General features: G+C 43.4%; 2 protein-coding genes across 12 annotated transcripts in view; one reads left to right on the top strand and one right to left on the bottom strand.

The window, feature by feature from the left end:
- Positions 1-1,992, bottom strand: part of LOC127007647 (gephyrin-like) — a 41,070-nt gene extending 39,078 nt beyond the window's left edge. For 4 of the 9 annotated variants that reach the window (XR_007760319.1, XR_007760320.1, XM_050878836.1 and 1 more), the window contains exon 1: positions 1,632-1,980. Coding sequence is in view for 4 of the 9 variants with exons in the window: in XM_050878836.1 (XP_050734793.1) it covers positions 1,632-1,757 (126 nt within the window). In the remaining 5 variants the exon portion in view is untranslated. Of the gene's footprint in view, positions 1-1,617 lie in introns of all 9 variants that reach the window. The other 5 variants (XM_050878839.1, XM_050878840.1, XM_050878842.1 and 2 more) reach the window with 4 other exon arrangements.
- Positions 1,993-3,460: 1,468 nt separating this feature from the next.
- LOC127007644 (E3 ubiquitin-protein ligase COP1-like) overlaps positions 3,461-16,233 on the top strand; it is a 30,420-nt gene continuing 17,647 nt past the window's right edge. Inside the window, exons 1-2 of one of the 3 annotated variants that reach the window (XM_050878829.1) lie at positions 3,461-3,836; positions 11,558-11,667. In XM_050878829.1, coding sequence (XP_050734786.1) covers positions 3,744-3,836; positions 11,558-11,667 — 203 coding nt within the window. In that variant the 5' untranslated portion in view covers positions 3,461-3,743. The remainder of the gene's footprint in view (positions 3,837-11,557; positions 11,668-16,233) is intronic. The other 2 variants (XM_050878828.1, XM_050878827.1) reach the window with 2 other exon arrangements.

The raw sequence follows: 16,233 nt of genomic DNA, 5'->3' as shown, positions 1-16,233 counted from the left end.
TGGAGTCTGTGCAGCGCCGCTGGACCAAGCACATAGATGGCCTGGCTGAACTAGGTTAAGCTGATCGTCTCAAGGCTCGTAACCTATACTCTGTACAAGGCAGACTTTTGAGAGCAGACCTCATTAATTTTGGAAAATCTTTCTTAATCAGTGTGCCATTTCTCCATCTGATCTATTTACTATCTCCCCAGTCACTACTGCCAGAGGCCACAGATTCAAATTAGCCAAACCACACACCTCCACTGAGTGTAGACGCAGATTCTTCAGTGTTAGGTGCACTGATCACTGGAACTCCCTCCCAGACAGCATTGTTAGTGCTGGCACAATCCAGGCATTTAAACGGGGCCTTCACCTCTCCCTTGTACAGTCACTGTTCTCATACACGGAAAGATTACCTGCCTCTGTCAAATTTTCCCTAGAAAAATCCCTAAATTAAGGAAAATTCCCTTTAAGGGGGGGGGCCAGGGGGGGCACAGCCCCCCTTGGTTAGGAGGGGGGTCAAGGGGGGCGAAGCCCCCTTGTTAGTAGGTCGTAAAGTTTGGTTGTTGTAGTTTAAATATACTCCCCACTGAAAAAAAAAAAAAAAAATTCCGGTGCATCATACATGTGGGGGGGTCCACCCCCCTTGGTTGGCAGGGGGGCGAGGGGGGCTGTTAGGTTATAAAGTTGGGACTTGCCTTACTTTCGAGACTAGGGAATTTTCCTTCATTTAGGGACTTTTCTAGGGAAATTTTGGAAGCCCATTTTTCAGTGATTTTGGCTTCCCCCAAAAAAAACCTCAGTTCCCCACAGTTCCCCAGGCTTGTCTTGGGGAGTAGGGGGGGCTGGAGTGGCGAAGGGGGAGGCGGACTTCTTATAAAGTATTACCCAGAAATCACTAAATGATTGACTTTTCAATGCCTGTTGTGCACCCACCGCCGTCCCACTCACAACCGTTACCTCCGGCCCGCATAGTGCACCCACCCACCCCTACCGCTGCCTTGTCTTGTCCCGTGCTGCATATTTGTTGGCCCACAATGCATGTTGAATAAATTTTGATTAACCTAACCTAACTTGACCTACCTAATGGGGGGCTTTGCCCCCAAAACCCCTTTAATGGGGTGGCCCACGATCCCCCTAACGTAGGTGAGTAAACCAGGTGAGTAGGAGCTTCGCCCCCCCTCGAGCCCCCTTCTATTTTCTGGAAAAGTTGGAAAGTTTCGTTTAGTCGGCGCAACATCTTTGGTCATCTGCCGGAGAGACAGAAGGGAAAGGAATTATCGGAGAAGGGACCAGATCCCAGGAGACGGGACACAACCCCCGATTAATACCTGGTACCCATTCACTTCTGGGTGGACAGGGACGTAGGGTACCTATTTTCCGAAAGTCATTTTTTACATTCAGGGACCAAAAAGAATCCATATTGTAAATATTAACTTCACGAGAGTTACTTCTTCTTCTTCGTGGGTGTTTTATGGGGCTAGTTAGGCTGTGGGCCCACAGCCTCTAGAGCCCCGTCAGTGGTAGTTGTTATCCCTCTCGTCAATATCATCCAAATATGTCATCAACCGGAGTAAGTGATAATAACGGCACACTGCCACGAACACCCTCACTATTCATGCACTGTGTCCTGCGTACCAGTCACCGCGTACCGTGTTCGCGTGGCCTCCAGGTGCTGCTGCAAACACGAGCCTTGCTGGTTCTCTACTCTGCCGTCCCTGCCACTGAGCCTCGCCGGTGCTATAAAGGTGTTGCTTCAAGTACACCTCGGCCGTCATCAGCTGTCTTAGGGGGGGGGGGGGGGCAGGCCGCCGCGCACCCCGCCCCCTGCCCTGCCACTCTTCTTCTTCTTTTGAGCAGTTTCGCTTTGTATCGCTTCTTAGCTCCTCCTTGGTCCTTCTTTACACTTATATACTTCACTACGCTCTCTTACTTACTTCACTGCGCATCCTAATATATATACTTCACCCTGCACCGATCTCTGCTGTTTGTCTGTAGCTATACGTACACTGCTTCCACTGACTTTGCTTTTCTATTTTCTTATCTTTTCTTTTCTTCATTTTTGCTTACTTTGAACTTTTCTCTTTGTATTTCTCTTTTAAGCCCTCTATAGTTTCTTTTTTACAATTACACATTTTTTTTGGTACCTTGATCACTGTACCAAAGAATCTGAAATTCCCTCAAATTTCTAGTCTTTTTTTGTACTCACCTTCATCTCATAATCAATTTTAATATTAGTGTAACCTAGGAGGAGGTGGTGCTTTATAACAAAAAAAAAAAAGTGACAACAGTTGGATACGGGCTCAAATTAATGACTAAATCACATTGGCATTAAATACTCGAATAAGAAAAACAAACCATTATTTCTATGTATTATTTATTTATTATTTTCTGTACCAAATAATGGGTTAATTTGGTACGTGCCTTAGGCCTACTTGCTGAGAGCTGTGAACATCCCGAGGCTGTGGGCAGCTACCTTTAATTTGAGTACCGGTAGTACCGGTACTGGTACCAGTGAGTGGCGCCAGTTTCGAGCATCCCCTTCAATATTGATAAGTGATAGTCAGTAACATGTAGGGAGAGCGGTGATGATTCGGCCACTTTTAAGAAAATATTTTTAGAAAAAAAAGTTTAAGTAGTGTAATTTTGTTTAATTTATCTCAAAATGTTCCTTCATCATTTGGCTCTTTAGGCTGCTAATATGACACCCGTAGCTATTCCAGTTTTCAGATGTAGGTGATGAAAGACAAGTTTCTATATCGTCCGAACCATCCCCAGCCGTGGTGATGGTTCGGCCAGGGAGGTGGGATGCTACGGACATTCATAATACTCGCCATAATATTAATATAACTTAAGTTTGATTGGCTAATAAACAAGAATATATCTACTACAAGACATTTGTATAAGCACAAAAATATCCTCTCAATATCTATTTGGCCGAATGTTCCAGACAGTCGGCAGTCATGGTAGCCGACACCAAGACGCCAAAAAAATTATTGGAGCGTGGGAGCCGACTTGTCAAATGCAGAAGTCGTTGGGTTGTCCACCATTGTATCTTTTTAATTTCATGGTGCTACCTACACATGTATTAATAGTTGTATAATCACACTCTGTCCTGCCTGGGGGTTGGGATGGCATGTTCCTCCCTTCTCCCTTGTTGTTTACCTGCAACAATAAACTATCAATCAATCAACTTGTGGCCCGAGTCGGCACAGTGTGAACGGGGCTTTATACGGGCGGGGTGGAGAGAGTCGCGGTCGAGGGCAGTTTTTTGCAAGGGTGTCACTCATGTGTATACTGCATCGTTAAGGAGCCTTCGAAAGAGAGAGAGAGAGAATATTCATGCACTAACTTGTGTGAGAGGGTTACGTACTGACCAAGGTAACTTAACGACTGCAGAGTGCAGTGTGTGCCGACTGGCGACTGGTCAGTATTGGTACCGGTACCGAGCAGTCTCGTAACGGTACCGTACCGTATAGCCGGTACCGTTATTACCGGTACCGGTTCTTGGCCATCCCTACTGCCCCGTCCTCGGCCTCCTCAGCACGCTTGTCTGACCATCGGGGCGGCACTCAGCAAGAACCGCAACTGCCTTTTGCCGGACACTGAGCCTCGAAACCTTCTTAGAGGCAAACTTTAGGCGCTGCATGCCCGCTGTTCACCTACCCGGCCTCAGCCAGTAAGAGGAAGCCCAAAGTGGACGTCCCAGCCACCGGACCTCAACCCCTCCTCGGCCTTGGGGTCAGTCGTCGGCAGGCACAACCATGGCCTACGTGGGCAGCGGCAAGACAGTCTGCAGGCACCTCGCCTCGGCCCTCGTGAGGAGCACGCGGTCCTGCAGCAGCGGCGAGAGGAAGGTAGGCAGGGGCCGGCAGGACGGGAGCCTTTTTTTTCATCTTTTGACATGTTCCAGTTTGTATCGCTTATTAAGTCGGGCTTTTCACACTTATTCACTTCACACTGACCTGTGCTGTGTTTTTCCATGCACTTTGCTTACACAGACTTTTGCTTTCCTATTTTCTTCTCCTTTGTTTACTTTAGCTTTGGTCGTTTTTGCATTTCCCTTTTTTATTCTCTTGTTTGTTTACTATTATAACACTTGTTCTTGATATCACCTTGCTTACCTAGTGATTGCTTACCCAGTGATTTCAGAAGGGGCAAGGGAGCTAGTGGTCATAAAAGGGTACATGCCTCTTCTCTTAATTATAGTTAATTTGAAAGACTTAATGCTGTCACTATTGATGACCCCCTCTGGCAGTTTATTCCAGGGGTTCATAACTCTTGGGGAGAAAACAGGTTCCTCTTTCGGGTGCAGTCTTGGTTTGAGTAGTTTCAGTGTGTTGTTGCTGGTCTGTGGCTGTGCGTGTCTGGGAGTGAGTTTGAGGAGGTCTTCATCTCCCCCTACCCTTCTGAACCAGTTGGGTATTTTAACCCTTCCACTGGTAGCCTTGTTACATATACTCTCAGGTCTTTCTCTGCCTCCGTGGTGGACAGTGGAATGTTTTACATGTGGTATTGGTATGCTGGATATCCCCTCCTAAGGTGCATGACTACAATTTTCTTGGTAAATATGGAGAATCTCCACAATTACCTTTTTCTTTATTGAATTGTAGTGTAATGCTGACTTGCCTGATGGGTGAGCCTCCCATAACTCACTGAGCCAGTGGGGTACCTCTTTGGCCGACTGTATAAGGAGTGGCTCTCCCGTTACACTGGTCGCGGGTTTGATCCCCAGCGCCAGCAAACCTTTCCTTGTCTGGATTAATTTCTCGTGTGTTTTGTTACACGCAGTGGCCGTGTGGGAGTATAGTAAAGAGGAAAATTCTGGCATTACACTGGTGGCAAGGCAGTGGCATCCTCTCCTGTGGTTCTGTTGTGTCACCCTGAGAGGGTAAAAGGTAGAGTGATGGCCCATGCTCTCCAAAGTTCATAGAAAATGGGAACAACACAGAAATTAAGCTAAATGGGAATGGGGAGCTGTGTAATGCTGACTTGCTTGATGGGTGAGCCTCCCATAACTCACTTAGCCAGTGGGGTACCTCTTTGGCCAACTGGTTAAGGAGTGGCTCTCCCTTTACGCTGTTTGCGGGTTCGATCCCCGGTGCCGGCAAAACCTTTCCTTGTCTGGATTAATTTCTCGTGTGTTTCGTAACACACAGAGGTCGTGTGGGAGCATAGTAAAGAGAAAATTTTGGCATTACAGTAGCAGCCCCTTTTTGCTCCATTACTGTAGCTAGGTGATGTCTTCTTGTGGGAATCTGCAGTCAAGGGGTTAAAGACCTAAATCATGTCATTCTGTTTTTTCCTGCCCATGTCCAGGTCACTTGGGGTGACAGCCGTGACCCAGTTCACCCCAGGACTGCCTTCTTAGTCACTTGTCGGCACTTACCTATCATGGCTATTGTCACTCTTGCTTTAATCTCTACACTCTTTCCTATGGTTTTCCTGGGGGGTTAACAGTTATTAGAATGAATATATGACAAGCAAAAGAGCTGTTGGTTAAGTAGGAAATGAGATACCGGTGTGTTTATAAAACCAGTCTATGCCCCCTCGCCCTCTACTGTACCTTCTAACTCAGCCCATTTTTGTGTATGTAGATGTAATTATAGAAAAAAGGGATAAAGTGGTGGACATGATTCTCCTCACCCCCATGACATGCTAAGCTGTATTATGGATAAATTGTTGAGTCTTTTCCCTCATTAGCCAAAGAATCCTACTTATCATATCTATTGCCAATATCTGTATACATAGTGTTATGAGGAAATGAGTGAGGCATTAAACAGATATTTCTTAATTGTATTTACCAAGGAAAGATTAGATGATATACCTCAGGGAGAAGAGGTAGAAGGATTAACTGACATCAACGTAAGTAGGGAGGTCGTGATTAGACAGATAGACAGACTCAAAGTTACTAAGGCGCCAGGGCCAGATGAAATTTTCCCCAGGGTATTAAAAGAATGTAAATCTGAAATCAGTGGGCAGCTAACAGAAGTTTTTAGGAAGTCGCTAGACACAGGGGTGGTGCTTGTTTCATGGAGGCAGGCACACATTATTCCAATATTTAAGAAGGGGGACAAATCTATGCAAAACTATAGGCCGATTAGTTTGACGTCAGTTATAGGTATAATGCATGAGTCAATAATAGCAGATAGTATTAGGGACCATATTGACAGACATAATTTAATTTCAACTCACAGCATGGGTTTATTAACCCTTTCCATCCATGACACAGACGTTGGCGTCACAGTATGGAAAGGGTCAACCTCTCAATCCTCCTCTAAATTCCCCTTAATCCTCTTCCATTTCCTCTTAAGAGGTTTAGAAGAGGATTAACCCTTTCCTTGCTAAACGCTCGCAGCGAGCACTAACGTAACTTTCCTGTGGTGCTAAACACTCGCTGCGAGCTCCAGTCGCACTCAAATTTCCTGCGTATGAAAGTGTTCCAACACTGTTTCTCACCCCACAGCATTGCTGATTCAGTGGGTTTTCCATGAAATTTGGTGGAAAATCATATCAGCCTAGCGTGGAAAATCTACGGACGAGCAACTGGTGGATGTTGTTGACCAATATAGCAACATTTTTGCATAGCTTCACCTATCACATGACTGATATTTTGACCAAATAGTTGTAAATTTTGCAGTTGGCAATACTGCCCTGCCAGCACCCCATCATCAAGAGATCTACTCAGTAGTTGCATTACGGCTGACCCTCGAGCACATATAAATGTACGTCTTCACAGGCAACACCCCCTAAATGTGCCTCTACTTTCACAGGAGAGGCTTACATTACCGAATCTTATAGATCTTGGCCTCCTCTTTCCAATGGTGTTTTTGTTTTTTAGCTGTGATGAATATTTTTTGAGATACAGAGGTTAAAAGAGCGAGGACTAGCGTCACTTGCTGGTGGTGCTAAAAGCTCGCTGCGAGCGCCAGTCGCACTCACAGCAAAAAACACCCCCTGAACGTGGCTGTACATTCGCAGGAGAGGCTTACATAACCGAACCTTATAGATCTTGGCCTCCTCTTTCTAATGATGTTTTTGTTTTGTAGCTGTGATGAATAGTTTTTGAGATAGAGCGGTTAAAAGAGATCCCCCTCCTCCGCTGGGGTGCCCAAGTGCACCTTGGGTTATAGTCTTGTTGCGAGCACTTAGCAAGGAAAGGGTTAAGAGGAAATGGAAGAGGATTAAGAGGTTTAGAAAAGGACTAAAACCCTTTCCATACGGTGATGCCATCGGACGCCGAAGTCGGCGTCGCTGGAGTGCAGGGGTTAAAGGAAAGTTGTGCCTTATTAGTCTTTTATCCTTTTACAATAGAGTCTACGAGGCAGCTGACAATGATGAGAGTTACGATGTAGATTATCTTGATTTTAGTAAGTCCTTCAATAAGGTACCTCACCAGAGGAGTTTATGCTTGGATTAGGGTGTGGATTAGTGACAGGAAACAGAGTGTTATCATTAACGGTAAAAAATCCGTATGGGGTAATGTTACCAGTGGGGTTCCTCAAGGTTCAGTTTTAATCCCGCTTTTATTCATTATCTACATCAGTGACATAGACAATGGGATAACTAGTGACAATGGTAAATTTGCTGATGACACCAAAATAGGATGCACTAATAGGACAAGAGAGGATGCTAGAGCACTGCAGGAGGATCTCAACAAACTGTCAGCTTGGTCAGAGAGATGGCAGATGAATTTTAACATCGTGTAGCATACTAAGTGTAGGAACACACAACCCATTACACGGGTATAGTTTAGACTCCACAGCGATAGGCAGATAAGAGTGTGAAAGGGATTCAGGAGTGTTAGTGAACTCTGACCTAAAACTAAGGAAGCAATGTATTAGTGTGAGGAATAGGGATAACAGGGTATTAGGCTTTATTGACAGGACAGTAACCAACAAAAGTGCAGAGGTCATCCTCAGACTCTATTTTGCGTTAGTTAGGCCACACTTAGATTATGCTGTCCAGTTTTGGTGCCCATACTACAGAATGGACATCAACTTGCTAGAATCAGTTCAGAGGAGGATGACCAAGATGATTCAGGGACTGAGGAACCTCCCATATCAAGATAGGCTGAAACATCTCAACTTACATTTGCTAGAAAGACGAAGAGTGCAGGGAGATCTGATAGGAGTATTCAAATGGGTCAAAGGTTACAACAAAGGCGATATAAGTAAAGTACTGAGAATTAGCCAGCAGGATAGAACATGCAGTAATGGATTTAAATTTGAAAAGTATAGATTTAGGAGGGAAATAGGCAGACATTGGTTTAGTAATAAGGTGGTGGGGGAATGGAATAGACTAAGCAATCACATAGTTAGTGCAGGGACGATAGCTTGTTTTAAGAATAGACTAATAGCTACATGGACGAGGATGACAGGTGGTAGTGTAGTGCGGCGACTAACCCGGTCTAATGAGAGTTGAAGCATAATTCAGAATGTCTATCAAAGGATTTGTTGGAGAAGATGACTGATGAGTGAGGTATGGGTACATGGTACTGGAGTGTACGCCCGTACTGGAGGTAAACGAGGATCAAGCCTCTACCTGTAACCCCTGAAACTACATCTCACCCATCGTGAGTAGTGGGGGCGGATTCTGGAGCTGCTCTGTGTAGGCCACTCGGCCCCTTGCAGTCTCCCTATGTTCTTATGTGTTGCTTGAATTGACCAAAAACCCACTTGACCCTGGGTTGCCCTTGTTGGTGGAGGGCTGGCTTCCCAACTCGCTGGCCACTGTTCACTTCCCGCCCACAGCAAAGTTTATCCCACCACCCCTGGGCTTGGAAGAATTTCTCATATGCTTCAAAATGTGCAGAGGCTTACATCAGACTGGTAGCTATAGTATTCCCATTTGAAACTGGCCGGTGGGGTGTTGGCCGATGCAGGTCATCCCCGCCCCGCAGCTCTGCCACACACTGTCAAGACCTCTTGCTTCCTCTCATATATCAGCTGTTTACTACCTTTAAATGAATTTGATTAAATAATTGGATAATCCAGTAAGGTCACATAATGTTAAGATTGTTTTGTTTTTAGGCTAATAACAAAGATTTTGTATAAATACCACGACACTTGACAACATTGGAATACAACGTTACCTGTAAAATGGTTAATGATAGATTTAGGAATCCATCTAGTCAGGGTATAGTATATAGTATAGGGGAGGCGGTGGCTGAGTCGTCAGAGTAACGGCCCTGTGTTCAGGAGGACGCGAGTTCATTCCCCGCCCGGTGCCACCAAGCTGGGATTTTTCAGCCGCCGCCGAGTGGCTTAAAACTACCCACATGCTGTCCAGAAGACCACCTATCAACCCGGACTCTAGTTTCTAGGATCAAAAATAAGCTCTGGGAGGGCAGCATGAGCCAGTGCAAGATGGCGCCACTATAAACACTCGCCTGCGCCAGAACGGGCTGGGCCGACCATCAGGACCCACCGGAAAGAAGCCTTGGACCGACCATCAGGATCCACCGGGAAGAAGCCTATTGGCACAAGAGGCCGCAGTGTACAAAAAAAAAAAAGAAAAAAAAACTGTTGAAATGGAACAGAACCTTTTTGATTGTGTATCATCCCAATGGCTGACTGGGTCCAAGGCTTCTTTCCGTGGGTCCTGATGGTCGGCCCAGCTGCTCTGGCCAGGCAGTGTTTATAGTGGCGCCATCTTGTATTGGCTCATGCTGCCCTCCCAGAGCTCATCTTTGATCCTAGAATCTAGAGTCCAGGTTGATAGGTGGTCAATGCTCTACCCGGTAGAGCATTGACTTTTATTTCCTTCTTCCCCCTGGCTTAGGTTGAGGGGAGGATCCGCCTCCCTATTTTAAGAAAATATTTGAAAAATATCGAAAATAAGTTAAATGCTCTGCCATGATCATCTATGCATAAGCTATCAAATGGCAGCTTTATTTTTTTCCCCGTGAATTTAAATGTCCCACCGAGCCTAATAAGTGGGTGTGGGCGAGCCAGTCCTAGTGCGGGTGGCAGGAATCATTTTGTTACATTATATTCGATAAATATGATAAAATAGTCACATATCAATGTATTCCAGTGCATCTGGCAACCTCTCCCTGGCCCACCATGGCCTCCCACTCAGATGAACTGGTGCCTGATGGAAGACTGCTTTGTTTACACCGCGATCTTCCTTCATGAACTCTTGCTAAGGCATTAGAGCATTTACTATTGCCCTGAAGCCTTTTCCTGACATCATGTCAAAGCAGAAATGGCATGTAGAGAAGAACTGCCAAATGGCAGCTGATACGGGGAAAACACAAATTGCTGCTACGTGCCAAAACTAAAATTCAGGTTCAAGCTCCTTGCCACTACAAGATCCCTCACCACCACCACAACTACCAAACCAATCATTGCATTAAAAAATATGGTTGAAATGCATGAAAGTCAAGTATGCAGCATAGTTTAGAGTGAAATTTCAATTTGCCACCCAAATGACAGAGATAGAACACAGTTTTGTCCATGACAAGTGTCATCTACGTACAAGCATGTTGGGAACAAACATCAATATAGAAAAGGGTTGAAATGCAGAAAGCGAAGAACTACCACTCCAACCAAAGGCAAAAAGAGAAGAAAAGTAGATGACACTGTAAACAATGAGTATAAACCAGGCAAGTTTTCATTCAAGATCAAACCTGGCAACAGTGAATGACTTGGCGCGTCACGATACCCTCGCCCTAGTGCAATTAGTATCTTTGAAAGGGAGAACAAGGAGTCACATCATTAGATAAATGCATTAATATGTAATTAATGAACCCTAAGGAATCAAACGATAACAGGTCTGGGATATTATAACTGTTCGTGATTGCACTATGACACAAAAATGTAAAAAAAAAATTAATCGCTGTTTTCTCAAAACTAGGAGTAATTCACACATAAAATGCATCTCCTTTAATTTTAGCACAATTGACATAAAACTTTGGGGTTAGGAGCTAGACATGTTTTAGAACAAAGTTAGAAAAAAAATTACCAACATTATTTCTTTTTGCATAATACAGTAATAATAGAGTCCGGACTGCATATTTTCTCGTATATTTTTTGTGACTAAATAAATAAGGTTGTAACAATATTTTTACTGATTTTGTAAGGAAGGTTATAAAGTATTTTGTGTGCAAAGGATAAAAATATTGGTACAGAAATGACAGAGGAGATAAACCTATATTTTTGAAGAAAAAAAATCAAAAAAATATATAAAAATTACACAATTCATTTTAAGTTGAGGTAAGATGATCAGGGTATTATTATTGACAACATATATCAAAATCAAGACCCTCAGGCTATTTATAAAAAGAGGTGGATCCTTCCCCTAACTTCTAATGTGTTTCAGACTGAGCAGAAGTTTGTGTCAGACTTCATCACCATCTGTTTAATGTCAGATTTTCTCATAATGTTTTATGCAGTTATATAGTTAGCTTCTAGCTATTGCTGTCCATTTCCACAAGTTCTCCAATGTTCAGTGTTGCCAAATCTTTCAACACTGCCTCCAGGCCAGCTTTTTGTCACCAAAAATCACCTTCAAAACATTTTATCTCATTTTTTTTAAAGAAATATATTGAATATATGTTCTATTTATTTTCCAGGCAGGAGTGTTGGTGGGGTTGTACGGCCAGGAGACACAGCACACTTTGACAGCTGCTGCTGCTCAGGTCAACACCCAGTCCTCCGGAAACCTTGTGCGCCTCATGCAGTAGTAAGTTCATATAAATTTTCAAATTTATCAGACTGTCCGTGCTGTTGCTAAAGTTACCTGAGTGAATACTGTTGCATGCAGTTTCATATGTTTACCAGTTTCAAATACTCATATCAAGGAAACCTAAAGTAATTTTTTACTTTATCTGAATGTTAATTGGAAGGGAGTTTACAAATTGTTTACAAATTAGGGAACATATTTTAATAGTTCAGAGGAATTGTAGTTCAATTAAGTAATAATAATAAGTTAGTGATGTTCCTAATGGTATCACTTATTATGTCACCTTTCATGGAAATGTTTAGTTGCTTTGTTACTCCAACTTTCCCTTTAACCCTTTCCATCCGTGACGCAGACGTCGGCATCAGAGTATGGAAAGGGTCAAGAGGAAATGGGAGGATTAATCCTCTTCTAAACCTCGCAATCCTCCTCTAAATTCCTGTTAATCCTTTTCCATTTCCTCTTAAGAGGTTTAGAAGAGGATTAAGAGGAAATGGAAGAAGATTAAGAGGTTTAGAAGAGGACTAACCTTTTCCACACGGTGACGATGACGGCGTCGCCGGAGTGAAGGGGTTAACATACACATGAATGTGTTGCCCAATTACCTTACCTCCACTGGTCCAAGAATCCCAGACAGGCCTCCCCTCCTAATACATTTGGGTTTTGTTGATAAAAAATCAATAATAAAGTGATTAATCATACAACAATAGCATTATATCATGGGTTTAATGGGAATATATTACTAAACTAAAAACTAATGACAAATTAATCATAAAGGAACCCCCAACAAGTTAACACAATCACTTTGTGGTTGAAGAAATGAAACTGGAGAAACGTATGGATGTGTTTGAGTGTCAACAGAGACTGAGCGTAGTGCCGTAGCATGGGCAGTAAACACTTCATAGCAACAACGTGATCACACCACCACTGTGGCATAAAGATCTTGTTGTTGCACTACCACTGTACGGCAGTGATCTCCCGATTGCACCACCAATCACAGACAGATTGTTTAAATGACTGATGGGGATCTCATTTGAATATTTGGTCAGAAAAGTTCAAGATTGTTAAAGCAATCATCACTCAGTCATATTGCTGTGTGTACCTGTAATCCTACCTCTTGAAGGCATGGAATTATAATCTGGAGACTAAACAGTTTTTGTGACTAAATTGAAATGGAAAAAAAAATCTAAATTTAGAGTATGGAAACAAAAAGATTAATTAATGGCAGTAATTTATAGGCAAAATTCTAGAGGGCAGGTATGAAATTACCAGTAAATTACCAACAGCAGAGTGAATTCTCCAATTCTGCATTTTGCTTAGATTTTGTGTTGTGCCGTGATTAAGACAGCCAGAATGCCACTTAAAACGGCACTTGAACCTTGTGAAAGGAATTCTTATCAGCGTGTACTGCTGTCACTGTGCAACAAATTGAAAGGTGTAAAGGGATTGGAAAAGGGGAAGGTAGGTGCAAGTACTACTGGTACCAGCATACCCTACTACTGAGACCAGACTTCTAGTTACCTTTTCATTAGGTGCTTCTGACAACTATCAAGAGCCTGTGACATTGATCACTAAAGTTAAGTTCACCTTCACTGAATATGTGACTGAAAACTTATTCATGTACAGTCGCGATATGAAGTGATGTCGCCGCTCTCAAAATGTTTCATACGGGAGCATTTGAAGGTAACGGAAGCGATGTGTATTTATTGTTTATGTTATAATGTTCCCTTTTAATGATCTATAATACTTTGTGATGTAAAACACGGTAAAATAACGTAGTATTACCTGAATTACAATTATACATTCATTTGCTTTAAAAAATGCAACTGCGAATGTCATGTGTTGTCTTCACCGAGTTATATCCCTAGAGCGCGCGCTCCCGTGTTGTGGGGTTGGCGGCGGGCGAGGCAAGCTACCCTGGCGCGGCGGCCATCTTGGGGAGCCCACTTTCCCTCACTCTGTGGTGGTGGTTTTGATGGTGATGATGGTGCTGGTGGTGGTGGTGATGATGATGGTGGTGGTGGTGATGATGGTGGTGCCCATGCTTATGATAAGAAGCCATAATAGTGAATAAAAGGTGTTTAATGTGAAACCTTATTATTTGATCGTTTCTTAATCAATAAAACGCAAAGTAGTGCCAGCAACTGTCCATTCGCTTCGTGTCATACTGTGCGTGTGTATTAATAACTGCAGAAGACAATTCATGGAATGACCCAGAATATATATATATATATATATATATATATATATATATATATATATATATATATATATATATATATATATATATATATATATATATATATATATATATATCGCCTAAATCTGAACAACGTATAACAACTGTTTTGCAAAGAAAAGCACACGACGTGAGCTAAATCATTTCAAGGTTGTCTTCAGTACTTCAGCACTGAAGACAACCACAGAGTTATATACCTAGAGCGCGCGCTCCCGTGTTGTGGGGTTGGCGGCGGGTGAGGCAAGCTACCCTGGCGCGGCAGCCATCTTGGGGAGCCCACTTTCCCTCACTCTGTGGTAGTGGTTTTGATGGTGGTGGTGGCGATGGTGGTGGTGATGATGGTGGTGGTGGTGGTGGTGATAATGGTGGTGAAGGTGGTGATGGTGATGGTGATGGTGGTGGTGATGATGGTGGTGGTGGTGGTGGTGTTGTTGGTGATGGTGGTGGTGGTGATGATGGTGGTGGTGTTATTGGTGGTGGTGGTGATGATGGTGGTGATGATGATGATGATGATGGTGGTGGTGGTGGTGGTGGTGGAGGTGATGGTGGTGGTACGTGATAGTGGTGGTGGTGGTGGTGGTGGTGGTGATGATGGTGGTGGTGATGATGATGGTGGTGGTGGTGGTGGTGGTACGTGATAGTGGTGGTTGTGGTGGTCTTGGTGATGGTGATTTTCAGTTTTCATAAACAGGAGAGAGAGAGAGAGAGAGAGAGAGAGAGAGAGAGAGAGAGAGAGAATATAAAACCTGAGCTATGTCATGTCACCTCAGTCCGTGTCTCTCTCTCTCAACCAACTCCTCCACCCACCACCATCACCACCACCACCAGCACCATCACCATCACCACCACTATAGCACCACCACCACCACTATATAGCACCACCACCTACCACTTACCTCCACTTTGAAATTGCCGGCTGGAGCACAGAGTTGGCTGGACTGGGCTCCCAAAGATGGCGGCCGAGGTACTTCCGGTTGCCGCACCCGAGTGTTTGGCTCGCCCGCTCTAGGTATATAACTCTGTGGTTGCCATATATGAACTATCAAAATTCCGGACGCCTCTACGAACACTCGACCATAGCCTAATGTTTGGCAGCGCTGCGATTAGCCTACCCGCCCGACCACCACCTCCATTTCAAAGCCATATTTTCCGATTTCCCTACCTTCCTCGATTATTCTATGGCACTTATAAGCTGTGGACATGTTCCACTGATCACCTCCAAGCATTAGAAGTCTACATGAAGCTTTTGGCATCGTTATATTGACCAAGAAAGGCAATGATGTTTGCGATCGGCGGCAAAGAGTGAGGAGCTTGGAGTTACAAAACACGACTATTCTGAGGCTATTTATTCTTATTTTTCCATCTCCCACTATCCCTCGGTAGTTATAGGCTGTGGGCATCTTCCCTTTATCACTATGATGCATTAGAAGTCCACGGACAGCTTTTGTTATCGTTATGTTGACCACGAAAGGCAAAGAGTGAGTCAGGGCTGAATAATAGGTATGGTGCGCGGGCGATGACGTCATCATCATACGAGAGTATAAATTAAATCAATTACGTCATCCTAGTTTAGGATATCGACTAATTATGCATGTCCTATATATTGCGCATATGTTAGATTTAGTGTTGTCAACAGTGATCATGAAAAGATAATTTTACTTTCTGTTTGAGTAATATGTCGAGATTTGGACTTCATTTGACTCTTTCCTTGGTGAACGAAAACACTTTGTGTCAAAATATTTCAACAAGTCTTCGTAAGACATCATTGAATATTTCTTTTCTATTTTTTTTTTCTAGCTTCTAAAATATATTTAGTTAAGTTATGATGAAGATGCAGGAAAATAATGGTACTCTTGAAAATATATAACGATACTTGGGTGATCGAAAATAAACGTACACGGCGACATCACTTCATATCGCGACTGTACAGCCACTAAAACTAAAACTGAGTAATCAAGTTTTTAGGTTGTGGTTAATGTATTTGCTCTAGAACATAAGAACGTAGGAGTCTGCAAGAGGCCGGTAGGCCTGTACAAGGCTCCTTTGAACCTAAGCTCCTGTAAATCTAACCCCACCTAATATTGCTGTCCATGAAGTTATCTATTTTTGAATGTGACAGTTGTATTGGCATTCACCACATGACTGCTAAGCTTATTCCACATACAAATGAAGACCATGAGAAAATGTATGTTTACATCCTGCATGTATTGCAGTGGAAACTGTTCCTATCAGTTTATAGTCTTTTTTTTTTAACACGATTTTGATGGTAAATACTGTTGAATGTATATGGGGGTTGCAGTCCGTGAGTGTGCTGAGGGCTACACTCTGCC

This window comes from Eriocheir sinensis, chromosome 36 (genome assembly GCF_024679095.1).
Source record: "Eriocheir sinensis breed Jianghai 21 chromosome 36, ASM2467909v1, whole genome shotgun sequence".
NCBI lineage: Eukaryota > Metazoa > Arthropoda > Malacostraca > Decapoda > Varunidae > Eriocheir > Eriocheir sinensis.
Note: the sequence above shows the minus strand (reverse complement) of the source record. Positions and strands in the feature narration are given on the sequence as shown.